A 21,835-nucleotide genomic window follows, 5' to 3' on the forward strand; every position below is an offset into this window, starting at 1 on the left:
ACCATGCAAATTCTGAATCCAGTAAAATTATTCTTCAAAAGCTCTGAAGGATAAATGAATACTTTCTCAAACAAACAAAAACTGAGGAAGGTTATTATCAGCAGACCTGTACTGAAAGAAATTTTAAAAGAAGTTCTTCAGGGAAAAGGAAAATTATATAGGTCAGAAACTTGGATCTACATAAATAAAGGAAAGGCATCAGAAAAGGAATAAATAAAGCAAAAATAAAATCTATTTTTCTTATTCTGAAAAATACAAAAGGTAACTGTTTCCTAAAAGGAATAATAATAGTAACAATATATTGGTGATTATAGTAAACGGTTAAATGGAATGAAGTACAGCACTGTCATAAGAGATTGGAATGAGGAATTGAAAGTATGCTGCTATAAGGTACCTGCACTACACATGAGGGAGGATACTGTTATTTGAAGGGGGACTTAGATTAATTATAACATATATAAAAATTTATAAATATATATAAACATATATTTATCTAGGTATATATATTATTAAATATATTTTATATTAAAATTTTATGCTAAAACTCAAGAGAAACAATTAAAATTTTTAAAAGAAGCATAATTGATAAGCTATGTGAAGAGATAAAATGGAATCATATAAAATGTTCAGTTAAAACCAGAGAAAGGAGAAAAAGAGAAGGAAAACAAACACAGGGCAACAAAGAGGAAAGTTACAAAAATGGTAGATATTAACTCAACTATATCAATAATCAATTTAAATATAAATGGTCTAAATACATCAATTAAAAGACAGCAATTACCAGAGTGAATAGAAATATAAGAGCCAACTGTATGTTGAACATAAGAAATTCATTATAAATATAATGACCCAGCTAAGTTAAAAGTAAGGGATGGATAGAAAATGATATACCATGCTAACATGAATCAAAAGAAAGCTGGGGTAGCTGTATTAATTTTAGACAAAGCACACTTCAGAAAAGGGAAAATTCTCAGGATAAAGAATGATATTACATAATAATATAGAGGTCAATTCTCCAAGGAGACAATTAGAGTGTAGGCATTTAACAATAGTATCAAAACATTTGAGTCCAAAACTGATAGAAAAGCATGGGGCAATACACAAATCCACCATTACAATTGGAGACCTCCACACCCCTTTTTCAATAATTGATAGATCAAGCAGGAAAAAAAAAATCAGTAAGGATATAGTTGACCTGAACAGCACTATCAATCAACTTGATCCAAATGACATTTATAGAACACTACATACAAAAACTGCAGAATACACATTCTTCTCAAGCTTACATAGATTATTCACCAAGATAGACCACACTATAGGTCATAAAAGACATCTTAACAGATTTAAAAGAATAGGAATCATACAAAATATGTTCTTCAACCACAATGGAATTAAACTAGAAATGAATAACATAAAGATAGTTGGAAAATCTCAAAATATTTGGAGATTAAAGAACACCTGTAAATAATGCATGTCCCAAAGAAGATGTTTCAAGAGAAATTTTAAAAGTATTTTGAACTAAATGACAATGAAAATACAGCTTATCAAAATTTGTGGGATGCAGCAAAAGCAGTGCTTGGAAAGAAGTCTATAGCATTAAATGTATACATTAAAAAAGAAGACATAAAATCAAACATCTAAGCTTCCACCTTAGGAAACCAGAGAAAGACCAATTTAAGCCTAAAACAAGAAGAAGAGAAATAATAAAAATGAGAGCAGAAATCAAAGAAATTAAAACAGAAAAAAAATAGAGAAACCAAAGCTGATTCTTTGAAAAGATCAATAAAATTGATAAATCTCTAGCCAAGATAACCAACTAAAACAGAGAGACGACACAGATTACCAGTATCAGAAATATGGGTTATCACTACTGATCCCTTAGACATAGAAAAACAATAATAAAGAAATAATATGAACAACTCTAAGTCAACAAATTTGATGACTTAACTGAAATGGACCAATTCCTTAAAAGACACAAACTACCAAAACTCACACAGTTTATAAAGAAATTAAATAATTATTAACCTTCCAAATTAGAAAATACCAGGCCCAGATGATTTCACAGGTGAATTGTATTAAACATTTAAGGAAGATACTGTACCAATTCTCCACAATATTTTCTAGAAAATGGAAGCAGAGGAAACACTTCCTAACTCTTTCTGGGAAGCCAGCATTATACAAGAAAGGAAAATAAAGACCAATATCTCTCATGCAACAATCCTCAACAAAATATTAGCAAATCAAATCCAACAATGTATTGGGTTGGCCAAAAAGTTCAGGTTTTTCCATTAACATGTTACAGACGAAAAACCCGAATGAACTTTTTGGCCAACCCAACACAAAAAGAACTATACATTATGACCATGTGGGATTTATTTCAGGTATTCAAGGCTGGTTAAACATTCAAAAATCAACCAATGTATTCCATCACATCAACAGGGTAAAGATGAAAAACAGCATATAATCCAAAAATTGATGCATAAAAACCATTTGACAAAAATCCAACTCCCATTTGTACTAAAACTCTCAGCAAGCAAGGAATAGATGGCAACTTGCTTAACTTGATTAATAATATCTAGAAAAAATCCCTACAGTTATACTTAATGGTGAGAAACTAGACACTTTCACCCTAAGATTGAGAACTTTCAAGGAAAGTATGTCTTCTCACCCTTCTTATTCAACATCATACTGGAAATCTTAGCTAGTGCAGTAAGACAAAAATGAATGAATGAATTTTTTAAAAGATATAGAGATTGGGAAGAAAGAAATAAAATTGTCTTTGTTCACAGATGACACAATTTTCTCTATAGGAAATTCCAAAGAGACGAAAACAAACAAACAAAACCTCATGGAATGACTCAAAGTATAGCAAGGTCACAGAAAGTGAAGTAATATACAAAAGACAACTGCTTCTCAATATACTAGCAAAGAACAGTTGGAACTTCAAGTTTAAAACACAATACTGGTTACAATAGCAACAAAAAATTAAATACTTAGCTACATATCTACAATATGCACAAGATTCATATACAGAAAACTACACAATTCTAAAGAAACAAGTGAAAGATCTAAATACATGAAGAGATATTCTGTGTCAATGGATTAGAAGACTCAATATTGTTAATACTGAGTATTGATATTGAATACTGAAGATGTCAGTTCTTCCCAGCTTGATCTCTAGATTAAATAAAATCCTAATAAAAATCTCAGCAAGCTATTTTGCAGATATTGAAAAATGGATTCTAAAGTTTGTATGCAAAGACAAAAGACCCAGAACAGCCAACACACTATTGAAGAAGAAAATGAAATTGGAAAACTCACACTAGCAATTTCAATACTTACTATAAAGCTACCATAATCAGGATGGTGTGGTACTGGCAAAAGAACAGACACATAGAACAATGGAACAGAGTAGAGAACCCAGAAATAGACACACAAATATAGTGAACTGATCTTTGATAGAACAGACAATTTTGTACTTACTCAAATTATGAAAAAATAGGATTTACTATAAAAGTTCTCTTCAGAACATGAAACCAAAATTAATGACATGTTGTCTATCCCTTCTGTTAACCTCTACACATTCCACTTCTCTTAGGCTTTTAATAAGATATGCTAAAACTGTATTATATTTCATTGATCAAAGATTTCCAATGTAAGACTACTGACTTTAGAATTATGTACATAATGCTAAGCTTAGAAATAATTTTTATTTATAAAGGATAAAAAATATATCACAATGACTAGATTCATGATATTTCAAACCTCACAACTGAAATATTTTAGTCTATGTTGGCAATACATCATTTTACCAAAGTTATGAAATATTTTCTAATTTACATAAGTTATATGTCTGTATAACTGCAACAGAATAACAGAGAAAATAGGATATCCATTAAGGAAATCACTATTCCTTGATTCTTGGAGTAGAGGAAGAATTTTGTCAACTGGAGGATAAATTTTAATTGTCTTCAATAAGAGAAAGGTTTTAAAAAATAATTCAAAAAAATTTGAATCTCAAAAATCTTAAGAACCTTAAACCTTGATTAAGAACCTCTTCACTCTGCCAAAAGACAGAATTTTTCTATTGGTTTCCATATAACATACTAAGGTTAGAAAAATATAGCAATATTCTTTCCTAAAACTGATCTACTGACATTATTCAACATACTACGAAATAGGAACCAAAAAACAAGAAATAATATTATACAGGCATTAATGTTCAGGTTCTCATTAAACTTGATTTTGAAAAGATCAAGGTTAAGAAATATATTCATCGGTCTAAGAGCCTAGACAAACCACAATATAAAAACTGGATGAAACAGCACATGCAGGACTTCCCTGGTGGCGCAGTGGTTAAGAATCCGCCTGCCAATGCAGGGGACACGGGTTCGAGCCCTGGTCCAGGAAGATCCCACATGCCGCGGAGTAACTAAGCCCGTGCGCCACAACTACTGAGCCTGCACTCTAGAACCCGCGAGCCACAATTACTGAGCCCTCGTGCCACAGCTACTGAAGCCCGCACGCCTAGAGCCCATGCTCCACAACAAGAGAAACCACCTCAATGAGAAGCTCGCGCACCGCAACGAAGAGGAGCCCCCGATCGCCGCAACTAGAGGAAGACCCCGCGTGCAGCAACGAAGACCCAATGCAGAAAAATTAATTAATTAAAAAAAAAAAACAGCACATACAAACAAAAAAACCTCTTAGCCAATTTAATGTATTTAGAAACATAAATTCAGAAATCCTAAGTAGAATACTAGCCAATTGAATATAGCAACATTCCCCCCCCACCCCCAAAAATACTATTCCTGATCAGGCAAAGATTACCTTAAGAATGTAAGGATAGGGCTTCCCTGGTGGCACAGTGGATAAGAATCTCCCTACCAATGCAGGGGGCACAGGTTCAATCCCTGGTCTGGGAAGATCCCACATGCCGTGGAGCAACTAAGCCTGTGCACCACAACTACTGAGCCTGTGCTCTAGAGCCCGCGAGCCACAACTACTGAAGCCCACGCGCCTACAGCCCGTGCTCTGCAATAAGAGAAGCCACAGCAATGAGAAGCCCGCGCCTCGCAACAAAGAGTAGCCCCTACTCGCCGCAACTAGAGAAAGCCCACGGGCAGCAACGAAGACCCAACGCAGCCAAAAATAATTAAAAAAAAAAAAAGAATGTAAGGATAGTTCAACATTAAGAAATCTATTATTTATATCACTATATATCAACAAATATGTATTAATTACATATTTATAAATTAAAGAAAAAATAATAATGGGAAACTCTCATATAGTGTAAGACAGGCACTATTCTAAATACTTTATATATAATAACTCCATAATTTATCACAATTTCTCATTTTGCAGCTATGGAAAACAAGACACAGAATAACCTGCTCAAGGTCATAAAGCTGGTAAGCAGCAGATCACAGATTTGAATTCAGGCAGTTTTATCTCAGCAGATACCAAAAAAAAAAAAAACAAGATAAAATTCAATACTCATTAGTAATTTACATAAAAATAAGTTGAAAAAATAGAAATAAGATTTAATCATGTCTAATGATAAAACATTAGAATTATATCTATTAAAATCAAGACTGAGACTGAGATACCCTCTATTACTAATTATATCTAAGATTTTAATTGGCTACCCTAGCCAAAACAAGATAGATAAATAAATAAATCTAGAGGTACAAATATTGGAAAGAAAGAGCCAAAACATGAATTATTTGGAGAAATTACAATTGACTGCAGAGAAAATTCAAAAGACTCACTGTTAAAGCTGATAAAAATGTTTAAATGGCCAGATATAAGATCTACATTAAGAAAAATTAATGACTTTTCTGGATTCAACAATAATGAATTAGAAAATATAATGAAAAAGGATCCTGTTTACAAGTTAGCAATAACAAAAAATCCTAGAAATTTTTTAAAAAGGAGTAAGACCTTATGAAGAAATAACAAATCTAAACCAATGGATATAATAAACACCTTAATAAATGGAGAGAAATACAGTCATCCCTCAGTACCCACAGGGAACTGGTTCCAGGACCCACTCACAGATACCAAAATCCATGAATGCTCTCATGGAGCAGTCCATGAGATGAATGCTCATGAATGTATGCCCCTTATATTAAATGGCATAGTATTCACACATAACCTATGTACATCTTCCCATATATTTTAAATCATCTCTGGATTATTTATAAAACCTAATACAATGTAAATGTTATGTAAATAGTTGCCACCGTGCAGCAAATTCAAATTTTGCTTTTTGGAACTTTCTGGATTTATTTTCCCAAATATTTTCCATCTGTACTTGGTGGAATCCAAAGATGTGGAACCCATGGATACAGAGGGCTGACTGTATTATGTTCCTTTTTATAAATTCAATGAACTACCATCAAAATTCCTATACACATTTTTATGGAAACTTAAAAATATTTCTCATGTTTATTTGGGAAAGAAATGTACAAAAATGGTGAAAAAATCTTGAAAATGCAAAACAGTGTCAAATATAAGGAAGCTACAGTAACTAAAACAGAAGAGACAAACATGGATTTCAAATACAAGTTGTCAAATACATTACGAAACTGCAGTGATTAAAATGGAATAGACAAATACATAAAAGGTATAAAATGGAGTTCATAACAGGCTCATGGATATAAAGAAATACAACATTAAATTTAAAAAGCAAAGCATATAGGAAGATATCATTTTTATAAAAAAACACATTTATATGTGTGAATGTACAGATTAGAAATCTATGTGTCAAATGTGACAGTCTGAGGAAGATGGCATTGTAGGAGAAAGGGGTAAATGGCAATTTTTGCTTTTCATTAGGTATAAAAATTATCATACATGTATGACCTATAAAACTACATACATAAATATATATTACATACTTATAGAGTAATTACAAGAATTAACATATTATATATTTAGTGCTTAATACAAATATCAGACGAAATTGAAACAACATATTACAATATTAGTGCTAAGATTAAAAAGTAATATTGTAGGGCTTTCCCCCACTTCAGACATTGCATAATCTACCAGTCCACTCCAAGCATAACTAGGCATACACTCAATCACTGTGTTCAAAATTTGATTTTAATTTAGATACTTCTAAATCTATTAGACCTAACATTTAAATTACAGACATTTCTCATGCTTGATGAAACACAAAAGGGAATATTGCTGTAAAAATTTTTAAATTCAATATTTACTTTATCAATTCCCCATGTTTAAAAAATGATTTTACATATTATATTACTTTAATTTAACATATGTTTCCGATTTTTTTATATAAGCTCAGAATTCAATATCCACAGTAGCAACAAAAGGTAAGTACGACATTAATTCAAAAGATACAGAGATTTAATTGTCAAGTTGTACCCCTTTTGGATTTAGTATTCAAAGGCCTATGGTTCCACAGATAAAAACTGAGTATATAGTAGAAACTGGGAATGCAAAAATAAGTAATGATCCTTACTCTCAAGGAGAGAGGAGTTAAAAGAGCAGAGGGCTCCTAACTATCCTGTATTTATATTTTCATGCTGAATCACCTCTTAATATAATAATTTCATAAGTCTACTACTGTGAAAAAAGCTAAATATAATTTATCTGTCCTAAAGTTGTATCTTTTAAGATTTAGAGTTCTTAATTCAACTATCATGTCTAAATACTTATTAACTTTACCATCTTGCTTCAATAAGCTTTATTATGTGCACAATTCCTTACTGATAGTTATTCTATAATAACAGTTATAAAAAACAGCAGTTGGGACATATGGCAATTCTTAAACTTTAAATTATTACTAGGTTTAATGTATGCAGATCTGAGCCCTCTGCTCTTTTTAATTTATGCCAGTTCTCTGGGGCTCTACTATTATGAATAACTGCTAAATTTATACATTCGGCCCACATCTTTCTTGATAATTTTAGCCTTGTAATTGTCTTCTGTACATTTCCACTTAGATGTTCTACAGACATCTCAGCCTAAACCTATAAAAAACTGAACTCATTACTCCTTTACTTAAACAGGTTCCACCTTTATTTCAGTGGGTGGTACTGATGAGTCTACAGTCTCACTCACTAAGGTAGAAAGATGAGAGTAATACTCAGATGTCCCTCTCTCATCACTCACACTTAACCAAGTATCAAACCTTGCTAATTTTATCTCTTCAATATGTCTTTAATCCATCCAAATGCCACTACCCAAGTTGCAGGCCTCATTATCTATAACGTATACAGCAGAAAGGTTTTGGCACTTCTAGAACAACTGCAATCCTCCCCACCCCCCAAATAATATTTGTAGTATTAACTTGGACAAATGCAACAGCATGGTTTCCTATGTGAAAGTCATATCCCATACAGCTTCCAGAGTGACCTATCTAAAATAAAAATCTTATCATGCTATTTCTGTTCAGAATTACTCAGTGACTTTCCACTGTTCTAAGACATAACATGCAAGCTTGTTATTATATACATAAGGCAATCTATCATCTATTTTTTGTCCACCTCACCAGTTTCATTTCACAAGTTCTTGGTTAGGCATTTCAACACCCAGCATCATTAAACTCCATATAGTTATCATGATGCATCATATTCTCTGATATTTCAGGTGCCATGGCTCAAAAACAAAAAAAACAAAAAACCTGCCAATGGAGAATTTTAATCCAATGTAAATATCCTTCAAAAGTGAAGGTAAAATTTTAAAATTTCAGACAAATAAAAGGTAAGAGAATAACTTGCCAGGAAAATTGCATTATGAGAAATACTAATCGAAGTTTTTCAGGTATAAGGAACATAATAGATGAAAATGTGGATCTATTTACATCAAGGAATGAAAAAAGTACCTGAAATGGTAATGTGTGTGTACTTATAAAATATACTGTTTCTTATTTTTAAATTTCGGTAAAAGATGATTGACCATCTAAAGCAAAAATAATAACAAGGTCTTATAGGATTTACAATATATAAAGAAGTAGAAATCTATGACAATAATAAACAAAGGATGAGAGGGAGGAAAAGGAAATACAGTATCTTATAGGTAAATTGCAGAAATTTTATTTAAAAATAAACTGTGATAAAAATCCAAATTGTAAACTATAGAGCAACCACTAAAAAATAAATAAATAAACCAAGGAGGTATAGCTAATAATGCAATAGTAAAGATTAAATAACACATTTAAAAAATATTTAGTTAATTAATAGAGAAAAAGTGCAACAAAAATAGATAGGAAAAACTAGAAAACAAGCAACAAGATTAATGACCAAAACCCAGCTATATCAAAAATTACATTAAATGTAAGTGGACAAAACAATATAGTTAAAAGATAGAAACTGTCAGACTGGATTTAAAAGAGCAAAACCCAAATATAAGTTGCCCAAAAGAAGTTCACTTTAAATATAAAGACATAGGGGGACTTCCTTGGTGGTCCAGTGGTCAAGAATCCACCTGCCAATGTAGGGACATGGGTTCGATCCCTGGTCAGGGAACTAAGATTCCACATGCTGTGTGGCAACTAAGCCCATGTGCCCCAACTACTGAGCTTGCGTGCCTCAACTAGAGAGCCTGTGTGCCATAAACTACAGAGCCCACGCACTCTGGAACCCGTGCGCCACAACTACAGAGCCCACGCACCCTGGAGCCTGTGCACCACAACTAGAGAAGAGAAAACCCACATGCCACAACTAGAGAAAAGCCTGCATGCCACAACGAAAGTTTCCGCATGCCTCAACGAAAATCCTAAGTGCTGCAACTAAGACCCAATGCAGCCAAAAAGAAATGAATTAATTAAAAATAAATAAACAAATATTTTAAAACACACACATTAAAAGAAGGCATAGGTAAGTTCATAGTAAAAGGATTTAAATATATACATACATATATATATTCCATGTAAACTGTATTAATGAGATAAAATAGATTTCAAGTATTTCAACAAGTATTTCAAGTATTCAACAAGTAATACTACTAAGGATAAAAAGGGGTATTTCATAATGTTAAAGGGTTGATTCATCAAGAAGACATAATAATCCTAAATGTGAATGCACTTAATTAGAGAACTTCAAAATATATGACGTGAAACTGACAAAAATGAAAGAAGAAACAGACAAACCTACATATACATTTGGAGATTTCAACACTTCTCTATTAGTAATTGATAGATCAGCTGTAAAGAAAAGTTGTAATACTATAGAACACTTGAACAATTAAGAAAATCAATGAAATCAAAATCTGTTTTTCTTTTAAGAAAACAGTAGAATTAATAAACCTTTAGCTGTATTGATCAAGAAAAAAAGGATAAGAGACATGAGCAAGATGGCAAAATAAGTAATTCCCAACTTGGTTCCCTTCACAGAGAGAGCAGCTAGCAAATATCAGTAGATAAGATGCCTTTGTGAAGAACCCAGAACCCAGGGATGAGGATGAGTTAGAAGCACCCACTTGAACCAAAACAAAACACAAAACAAAAACAAGAAAAAAAAAAAAAAAAAAGAAAGAAAAACCACATTAGAAAAGTAATAGGGGGACTTCCCTGGTGGCGCAATGGTTAAGAATCTGCCTGCCAATGCAGGGGACACGGGTTTGATCCCTGGTCCGGGAAGATCCCACATGCCGCATAGCAACTAAGTCCATGTGCCACAACTACTGAGCCTGCGCTCTAGAGCCCATGAGCCACAACTACTGAGCCCATATGCCACAACTGCTGAAGCCCGCGTGCCTAGAGCCCATGCTCTGCAACAAGAGAAGCCACTGCAAGGAGAAGCCTGAGCACCACATCGAAGAGTAGCCCCCGCTCGCCACAACCAGAGATAAAATAAATAAAATACATAAATGTATTAAAAAAAAAAAAAGAAAAGAAAGGTAATAGGAACAGTTTCACTTTGACTGCATTGTCCCTCTCCCAGGGCAGCATATCACTGCACCAAGTGGATCTCCCTGGGCCTACAGTTACGCTAGTGGAAAAAGGAGATCTCAAGGTGGCCATCCAGTTTCCCCAGCATTCCAGGACACATACCAGGAGAACCACTTAGATACTGCCTAATGGGCATCACTTTGGGAATCAGATAAAGATGGGAAAAGGGAGCATGAGGCTCACAGCAATGAACACTTTGCATTCTTGCTAATGGTGACACCTGAGCAGAGATCCCAGTGGTTCTGCTCATCTGCAGAGTTGAATTGGTGTTCGTTTCTGGCTGGGCAACTTGCTTGGCAGTTTTTCCAGGTCTGTGTCCCTTGCTATTGACCTCTCTCAGCCATGGACCCATTCTAGAGCCCCACACAGGAAAACAAGTCACTAGTCCTGCCCAATTGCTGACCAGAGCCTCCATCCCTACTCAACCAGGAAGCCTGGCCAGCGATGCCAGGTAGCTATGCAGCATATCTGATATTCAGCCATGACAAAGAAGCATATCAGTAGCCCAACACAACTGCTGCAAAAGGCTGGAAGAGGAGATAGTTTCCTCAAACGCATAGACACCAGTGCAAAGATACAAAGATCACAGATAATCAGGTAAACATTCAGGATCAAAGGAGACTAATAAGCTCCAGTGACTAACCCCAAAGAAATACAGATCTATGAACTATCTGAAAAAGAATTAGAATAACTCTCTTAAAGAAATTCAGTGAACTGTAAGAAAACAAAGATAGATAACTCTAAAAAAGAGACCATTAAAAAAAAAACACACACACACAGAAATGCTGCAGCTGAAGAATACAATGACTGAACTGAAGAATTTAGTAGAGAGCTTCAACAACGGACTTGACGAACAGAAGAAAAAAATCAGTGAACTGCAAGAAAAGTCAACTGAAGTTATCCCATCAGAGAAGCAAACAAAAAAGAATGAAAAACAGGGAAGACAGCCTATGTGAATTATGCTATATCATTAAGAGAAACTATCTATGCATTATTAGAGAAAGAGAAGGGAGAAGAATGGGGCAGAAAGCTTATTTATAGAAAGCAGCAAGGGAAAAAAATTACTCACATACAAAGGAACCCCCCCCCATACTCCATCAGCAGACTTCTCAGCAGAAACCTTGCAACCAGGAGAGAATGAGCTATATTTAAAGTGTTAGAAGAAAAAAACTGTCAACCAAGAACACTTAACAAAGGACAACTGGCAAATTTGTCCTTTAGAAATGAAGGAGAGATAAAGACTTTCTCAGATCAAAAAAGCTGAGGGAGTTCATCACCACTACACCTGCCTTACAAGAAATGCTGAAAGAAGTTCTTCAAGTTGAAATGAAAGGATGCTAATAAGTAATGCAAAAACACAAGAACATATAAAACGTACTGGTAAAGGCAAGTATATTGTCAAATTCAAAATATTCCAATATTGTAATACGGTAATGTGTTAATCAGTTAACTCTAGCATAAAGGTTAAGAACACATAAAATATAATTATAAAAATCTATAGCTACAATAATTTGCTAATCAATCACAATATAAAAGATGTAAATTGTGATGTCTAAAATATAAAATATGGGGAGGAATAAAAAGGTAGAATTTTTTATGCACTCAAAGTTAAGCTGTCATCAGCTTACAATAAAATGTTATATCTATAATATGTTTTATGTAAGGCTCATGGTTACCACAAAGCAAAAACCTACAGGAGATATACAAAGATAAAGAGAAGGGAATCAAAGCATACCACCACAGAAAATCATCATTCACAAAGGAAGACGGCAAGAAAGGAAAAAAGAAACAAAAGAATTACAAAACAGCCAAAAAAACAATTAATAAGATGGCATTATTAAGTCCTTACCTATCAATAATTACTTCAAATGTAAATGGCTTAAATTCTCCAATCAAAAGACACAGAGTGGCTAAATGGATAAAAAAAAAAAAAAAGACAACTATATGCTGCCTACAAGAGACTTAACTCAGCCTTAAAGGAAACAAATAGGCTCAAAATGAAAGGGTGGAAAAAGATATTTGATGCAAATGTAAACCAAAATAGAACAGGAGTAGCTACACTTATAATAGGCAAAACAGACTTTAACTCAAAAACTAATATAAGATGAAGTAGGTCAAATATTATAATAAAGGGGTCAATTCATCAAGAGAATATAACAACTGTAAAGATTTTATGCACCTAACATAACGAGTACCTAAATATATAAAGCAAATTAAAAAAAGAAATTAATAAAATAATAATTAATGGGGACTTCAATATCCTCACTTTCAATAATGGATAGATCACTCAAAAAAATCAAGAAACATTGGACTTGAATCACACTTTAGTTTATATGGTCTTAAAAGACATATACAGATCATTCCATCCAACAGTAACAGCATACGCATTCTTCTCAAGGTTACACAGAATATTCTCCAGGATAGATCACATAATAGGTCACAATACAAGTCTTAACAAATTTAAGAAGATTGAGATAATTTCCAGTCTCTTTTCTGACCACAATAGTATAGAACTAAAGTCAACAACATGATAAAGCAAGGAAATTCACAAATACATAGAAATTACACAACATACTGCTGGTCAAAGAAGAAACCAAAAGAATAATCAAAACTATCTTGAGACAAATGTAAATGGAAACACAATATACTAAAACTTAAGGCATGCTGCAAAAGCAACTTTAAGAGGGAATTTTATAGCAATAAATGCCTACATTAAAAAATTCAAATAAATAGGCATCTAAATAAGAAAGGAAGAAGTAAAATTGTCCCTCTTTGCAGACATTATGATCTTGTATACAGAAAAACCTAAAGATGCCACATAAAAAGTTTTAGAATAAATGAATTCAATAAAGTACAGGACACAAAATCAAAATGCAAAAATCAGTTGTGTTTCTGTATACTAACAATGAATAAGCTGAAAAACAAAAAAACAAAGAAAACAATCTCATTTACAATAACATAAAAAATATTAAGGAATAAATTTAGCCAAGGACAGGAAAGATCCCTACACTGAAAGCTATAAGACATTTATAAAAGACACAAATAAATGAAAAGATAGTCCATGTAAATGGACAGGGTGAGTTAACACTGTTAAAATGTTCATACTACCTAAACCATCTAGTATAGATTGAATGCAATTCATATCAAAATTTCAATGACATTTTTTACAGAAATAGAAGAACAATCCTAAAATTTGTATGGAACTACAAAACACCCCAAATAGCCTAAGCAATCTTGAGAAAGAACAAAGCTGGAGGCATGACTATTCCTGATTTCAAACTATACTACAAAGCTACAGTAATCAAAACAGTATGGTATTCCATAAAAACAGACACATAGACCCAATAGAACAGAATGGGGAGTCCATAAAAAAAACCCCACACATATATTGTCAACTAATATTTGAAAAGGGAGTCAAGCATAGTCAATGAGAAAAGGATAGTCTCTTCAATAAATGATGTTGGGAAAACTGGACATTACCATGCAAAAAAAAAAAAAAAAAAAAAAAGAAATTGGACCCCCCCCCATCTTACACAACTCACAAGAATTAACTTAAAATAGATTAAAGACTTAAATGTAAACCCAGAAACTATAAAACTTCTAGAAGAAAACATAGGGGAAAAGCTCCTTGACAGTGTCTTGGCAATGAGCTTTTGGATATGAAATCAAAAGCATAAGCAACAAAAGCAAGAATAAACAAAGTTGGACTATATCAAACTAAAAAGCTGCTACACAGCAAAAGGAGCAATCAACAAAATGAAAAGGCAACCTATGGAATGGAAGAAAATATTTGCAAACCACACAACTGATGAGGGGTTAAAATCCAAAATATAAAGGAACTCATACAACTCAATAGCCAAAACAAACAAACAATCTGATTTTAAAATGGGCAAAGGACCTGAGGAGACATTATTCTAAAGAAGACATATAGATGACCAACAAGTAGTTGAAAAGGTGCTCACATCACTAATCATCTAGTAAATGAAAATCAAAACCACAATGAGATATAATCTTATACCTGTTAGAATGGCTAATAAGAGACTTCAAGTGCTGGCAAAGATGTGGAGAAAAGGGAACTATTGTGCACTGTTGGTGGGAAGGTAAATTGGTACAGTCACTATGGAAAATAGTATAAAGGTTTCTCAAAAAAATTAAAAATAGAACTACCATATGATCCAGCAATCCCACTTCTGCTTATATAGCCAAAGGAAATAAAATTTCTATTTCAAATAGATATCTACACCCCCATGTTCACTGCAGCATTACTCACAGTAGCCAAGATATGAAAACACAAGTTGCTCAGAGAATGAATCTTAAATGTTCTCACCACACACACACAAAAAGGTAATTATATGATGTGCTGGATCTATTAACTAACCTTATCATGGTAATCATTTCGCAATATATACGTGTATCAAATCATCACGTTGTACCTCTTAAACTTATACAATGTTATATGTCAATTATATCTCAATAAAGCTGGAAAAAAAGGAGAAAACACAAATTACAAATATCAGGAATGAATGATGGAACATCATTATTTATATTATAGACATTAAAAAAGACAGTAAGAGAATATTAAGAATAACTATATAACAAAATTGACAATTTAGCTGAAATAGTCTAATACTTTGAAAGACATAATTAACCAAAAAAAGACTCAAAAGATTTAGATATGTTATCCTATATCTAATTTAAAAATTAAATTATTAATAATATTCTCACAAAGAAAATTCCAGGCTCAGATGGTTTCACTGGTGAAGTCTATTAAACACCTAAGGATGAAATAATATCAACCTTATGTATATAAACTCTTCCAGAAAATAGAACACTTCCTAATTTGATTTATAAGACTAACTTTATTCTGATACCAAAACTAGTCAAAGACATTAAAAGAAAACTACAAACCAACAAACTTTTTTTAAACAAATTGGGCTGAAATACTTGGATCTTCATATGAGGAAAAAAGGGAACTTCCACCCTTACCTCACACCATACAAAAAAAGTTAACTCAAAATGAATTATAGATCTTAATATAAAAGCTAAAAGTATAAAATTTAGACAAAAATATAGAAGAAAATCTTCACAATCTTGAAGTAGGCAAAGATTTCTTAGGACACAAAAACACAAACCATAAAGGAAAAATTATAAATTAGACTTCATCAAAGTTTTTAAATTCTGCTTTTCAGAAGACCTCATTAAAAAATGAATGGCAAGCAAAAGACTTGGAGAAAATATTCACATTATGTATACATGATAAAGACTTTTATCCAGAATATATTGAGAACTCTTACAGCTCAATAAGAAGGAAACACCTAATTTTTTTTTTAAAATGGGAAAAGGATTTGAATAGACATTTAAGAAGATAATGAATAACAAGCACAAGAAAAGATGTTCACCATCACTAACATCATTATTTATCAGAAAATAATCAACTAATTAAAGACACAATGAGATACCACTAAAACACATAATAATGGCTAAATCAAAAAGATTTATAATAATAAATATTGGCAAGGATCTGCAGTAACTGGAACTCTCATAGATTGCTAGTGGGACTGCAAAATGGTATACAGCCACTTTGAATTAGAGTTTTCTTGTTTATTATAAAGTGAAACTAACATATACCGTACTACCAGCAGCACTACCCAAGAGAAATAAAAGCATATGTCCAGACAAATTCTTGTACATGGTTGTTCATACCAGATCTATTTATAATAGCTCCAAACTAGAAACAATCTAAAATGTGATGTGTGCTATTATGATATGGAATACTCCTTAGGGAAAAAAAGAACTATTGATACACACAACAACAACATGACTGAACCTCAAAACCACTGTGCTGGGGGAAGGAAGCTAGACACAAAAGAATACCCACGATATGAGTCCACTTAAATGAAACTATAGAAAAGATGAGTTTAATCTATAAAGATAAAAAGTAGATCTGTGGTTGTCTGGGGCCAAGGAAAGGGGGAGGAGTGTGGAGACTGACTGTAAAAGGGAACAAAGGGACTTTTTCAGGCAATGTAAATGTTGGTAGCTTGATTGTGGTGGTGGGTACATGGTTATACACATTTGTCAAAATTTCTCAAACTGTACACAAAATGGGCGCATATTTATTGTATATAAATTATAACTAAATGTTTTAAAACTTACTCACAGGAAAGCAAACACTTCCAGAAAATAGAACACTTAACTCATTTTATGACTAACACTTTTTCAATACCAAAACTAGACAAAGGCATTAAAGTGCCAACTACCTTGGTGTATGTTTATTATTAGCCTTCTATCAAGAAAACACAGCACTTGTACACACTGCTATTTTTAAAATGGATAACCAACAAGGACCTACTATATAGCACAGGGAACTCTGCTCAATATTGTATAACAACCTAAATGGGAAAAGAATTTGAAAAAGAATAGTTATATGTGTATGTATAACTGAATCACTTTTCTGTACACCTGAAACTATCACAACATTGTTAATCAACTATACTCCAATATAAAATAAAAAGTAAAAAAAAAATTTAAAAAGTCTCCATATATTGTACACCCACAAAAAAAAAAAAGAAAAGAAAAGAAAAGAAAAAGAAAACAGCACTGATCAAGCATTTAAAGATACTGAGGTATTTGCAGCAGGAGAGGGGAAGTTTGGATAAAGAAAACAGTAATAATAGCTTCCTAACACAGTAATCTAATTTACAATTTTATCCTGAAGTCTTGCCATATTTCTCCTTCTTTAAAAACTTCATCTCCTAACCAATCTTCTATAAAAAATATCTCTCTACTGGTAAGACCAAACATTGAAAATGATTTCTAAAAGCAAGACTGATAAACCCCTGCAGCTTTCAATACAACTTCTGACAATTCTTTCAAAATTAGAGTAACAGTTCACTCAATCACTATTAATTAATAAATGAGTTAAGTCAAATCTAAAAGTTTTATGATGATAGGACCTGTTCACTTATTGTGAAAAAAAGTCAGACATATATAATAGTAGAGAGAGCACCATAATGAACTCCCATCCACATGTCATCAACATTATAAAATTCAAAATGTTATTATTCTTGCTTTATCTTTCTCTTTTTATCTCCTTTCTTTAACAAGCAAATCTCAGATGTCCTGACACTTCAGTCACATAAACTTCAATATGCATCTCTAAAAAATATGAATTTTTAAAAAAGATTTCTTTTTAAGATTACTTATTTTTGTACAGTATGAATATATTAGCTAGCTTTCTCAATAGACTACATATCTGGTTGAATTCTTGCCACCTGTCTTCAACATCATAATTTTTTTCAACTTCTGAAAACTATGGCAACTACATTATTAATAAAAAAGTCTTTCAAAGAATATTCTTTTCTATAAGATTTCATTAAGTGTTGATAGCTTATAGCCTTCATTAAAACTAGACATGTCATTTAAATATAGCATAAAGCTCAGTTTTTCATTTGACAAGGAAACTAATTTCTTGTTTGGATAAGGGAGTGAACAGAAATAAAAAGTGGTCACTAAGGCCTAGCCAAAGAAAAGAAGTTATCCATTGCTGTTTAAAATGGATATAATATCCCTACATAAGTATACAATGGGTGCAAAACCATATTCTACACAACCTAAAGATTGGTAGAAAGTATTCGCATTCTAGTGACTCAGTAGAGGCACTTCTCACTAATTCATGGTCGAATATTTTTCACTGTAATTAATCTGGAGATATCATCACATCACTTAACATTCATTCTACTAAATGATAAAAATTACAAAAACCTTTGTTTTATACTCTATAGAGTATAGAGCACATTATACTCTATTTGAAAAGTATACCTGATATATTTACCATGACTATTATTTTGTTTCAGGAAGAATAGAGAGCACTATATTTTAATGATGACATGAGTTGTACTAGAGTTGACTTGATAAATTCCTTAATGCTAAACCCTAAGATCTTAAAAGTAAGTAAAAGGATTTTCATCCATGAATAAGACACTGTGTTAAACATACCCTACCTAGTTGTCTGAGGACAAAGGGATAGGGGGATAGTGACATAGGAATCAACATGGAAAGAAAGTTAATTTTTAGGGTTTCAAAGAACATTTTTGAATTGAAGCGTTTCTTCTGGCTTTCAATATAAAGCATTTTGTGAATTCCCCCCCCCCATTTTTAACACTCACATCATCAAAAAAGAATTAGCTATGAAATAAAGTTACACCAAAGCACATAAATTTTAAGAGGTATATTCTACTTCTCTTCTACATTTCTTCTACATAAGGTACAAACCATTCATCTTAGGAAGAATTAAAAGGAATTATCCATAAGGTCAACAAAAAAATCTAGGAAGCCTCAGAGTAGCTCAGTTAGAATCTTAATAAAAGATAAAAAGAGAGATAAACCCTCACCTTGCCTGTTTAAGTACATATAAGAATGGGACTTATAATGCATACATTGACATTGACTAACTCATGGCTTCATGAGGTAATACTGCTCTCATACACACATTATTTATCCACTACATGTTACTTGTCCTAACCTTTCAATTTAATTGAATCTAACAGAATCTATTAAATTCAGCCTGGTTGCATAAGATTATGACAGTAATTAATGAGTCAGATTTTTAAGTGAGTTGAAGATAAACCGCCTGGTTAAGGCTTTTCCCTTTTGTTCCCCCGCTGTTTATTGAAATGGAAACTAGAATACCAATATTCTTAGGATTCCACTAAAAGTGTAATACTGACTTTTCCCTGTGTCTGAATTAAGTCAGGTTTGAAACTTGTTGGTTACTTGAATTCACACATAAATCAATACCAATTTGGTAAAATTTAAATTGCAATTTTCAAAATAATGCAACAGACTGATCCAATTTTACTCTACCCTTTGGGAAAAAAAAAAAAGCTGAACTACAGATTTATCTCAGGAATGACCTCTGAGGCAAGTCATATAATAAACATTCATTTTATTTGTTCTTTTTTCCCCCCATCCATTTTTCTACCAAAAAAAGCAGACTGTAAAATTTAAATCATAGAAACATCAGAAGTTCTTACAAATAGGCTGCTTGTTTTAGTTTAAAATGTTTGACTATCCTTTTAAAGTTTTCAAACTTCTCTCCCTCCACATAAGCAAGCTTTTACGTTTACTATTGCCTGTCTATTTGAAATAAAGTAAGGGTTTTATCGCTATTGGGTGGTGGGTTGGGGGAGGGGGAAGTCATAGGATAGTTTTTGGCACAGATTTATTTAAAACAAATATTAAAAACTCCAGATCCTCCTGAAAAGTAGTGAGGATGATATCTCACTACTCTTGTAATATCAGGGTTTTTTTTTTTCCACTGATACACAAGTGCACCTGAAAATACAAGTTGCATAGCAGTGATTACACAAACCTAGAAAAGGCATGCTCACAGCTGTTATGAAGAGTGAAAACTCAAAGTACACTTTACGGTAATGGTGTCAATGATGATTTTTAAATATATATGTATTGTCACTTGAGAAAAAGAAAGATCATTTAAACAATTTGACTGTGAGAAACTCGGTGTTGAGTGGACCACGGTAAAGCTAAATTGTTTCAAATGTACATAACAAAACTTAAGTGTGGTGCATTCACCACTCTGAGGACACTAGTCATTGAATCAGAAAGATTATTTAACAAGTCTCCAGTTCTTAAGATGATTTATCCCAATACCTTAAATGATAACATTCTCTATTGAAATCAGACAAAAAGGCAGTAAAATATGGTTGAGCACGGGCGTTCCACACAGTAGTTATGAGTTGCTCAAAAGAGTGGAGTTCTAAAATTTATTTTGATTTTCTTAAACTCACTCACTTGTGACCAATCTCATGTGCAATGGTAAAAGCTGAACCCAGGCCAATGTCTTCATTAATGCTGCAGCTCCTTTCAGGCTCACACATTCCAGCCACAGAGGCCAAGCCTGAATAAACAGAAGGAGACACAAAGGGTCAAGCCAAGGTGTTTCAGTCTTAAAAAGCCCATACTTATAAATGCCTGGATTCTTTTTAATAACCTCCATGCACAGAAGGAGCAGTTGGCAAAAGGTTAACTTTCTAGTCATTTGCAAAATCACTGGGGGGAGTTTCACTTTGCCGGCTAGACATTAATATTTTTTGAACTGCAGTCAGTGCTGGAAAATGTCTAGACTAGGGGTTAGATTTATAAATTTTACTTCTGGTAACTTGGGACCACCTAGTAACTTGAGCCAGAAGAGGGAATTCAAGAAAGCATTTCTATTTTAACATTCTTCAGGCTGTAGAAAGCAAAATATATCCACATTATTTTTCTAAAGAGATCTGTTTAAGTTTAGTGGGTTCATAAAAATATACAAGCAACTTTTTAGTTACCAAAAAAAGGGAATCCCAAATGGTTTTTAAAAATGACATTTTTATAAAAACAAAAATGAATGATTCAAAACAGAAAAAGAACTGTTAAAGATGGGAGGTTTTTGCATTTTTTTAATCTTCTGAAATTAGTCCTGCAAGTGATACAACAATTTCTATAAGTATTTTAATGGGCGGAAAGTCATTCACACATTCAGCGTGGTTCTCCCCTCTCTCATCCCCCTTAAATGCATTAGTTTTAGAAATAAAGCAAAAACTATGGTGTTAATTCACTGATTCTAGTGAAATGTTATATTACTCAAAGTATTCTTCCCTTGGGAATTTTAGTATGTAAAAGTTTTAATATTTATTTCCAAATGAATATCATGCTCTGTGATTAGTTCAAAACTTTAAAATAGTGTTGAGAAAAAAGAATTTTTGTGTGAAAGATATAATGTCATGTGTTACAAGGAAACAGATGCCAAGTCATACTTAACACACATATGTACTAAAGTTATTTAGAAGAAATTGAAGGAAAAGTAGGAAAAATATTTTATATGATAGTAGTCTACTATCAACACCCAGGTAT

General features: G+C 32.7%; 1 protein-coding gene across 12 annotated transcripts in view; it reads right to left on the bottom strand.

Annotated features, from left to right (window-relative positions):
- ADAMTS6 (ADAM metallopeptidase with thrombospondin type 1 motif 6) overlaps positions 1 to 21,835 on the bottom strand; it is a 274,672-nt gene that overhangs the window by 142,868 nt on the left and 109,969 nt on the right. For all 12 annotated transcript variants that reach the window (XR_014242107.1, XR_014242108.1, XM_082383163.1 and 9 more), the window contains one exon: positions 20,738 to 20,843. Coding sequence is in view for 10 of the 12 variants with exons in the window: in XM_082383163.1 (XP_082239289.1) it covers positions 20,738 to 20,843 (106 nt within the window). In the remaining 2 variants the exon portion in view is untranslated. The remainder of the gene's footprint in view (positions 1 to 20,737; positions 20,844 to 21,835) is intronic.

Source organism: Balaenoptera borealis (assembly GCF_965194805.1).
Source record: "Balaenoptera borealis genome assembly, chromosome: 2".
Lineage (NCBI taxonomy): Eukaryota > Metazoa > Chordata > Mammalia > Artiodactyla > Balaenopteridae > Balaenoptera > Balaenoptera borealis.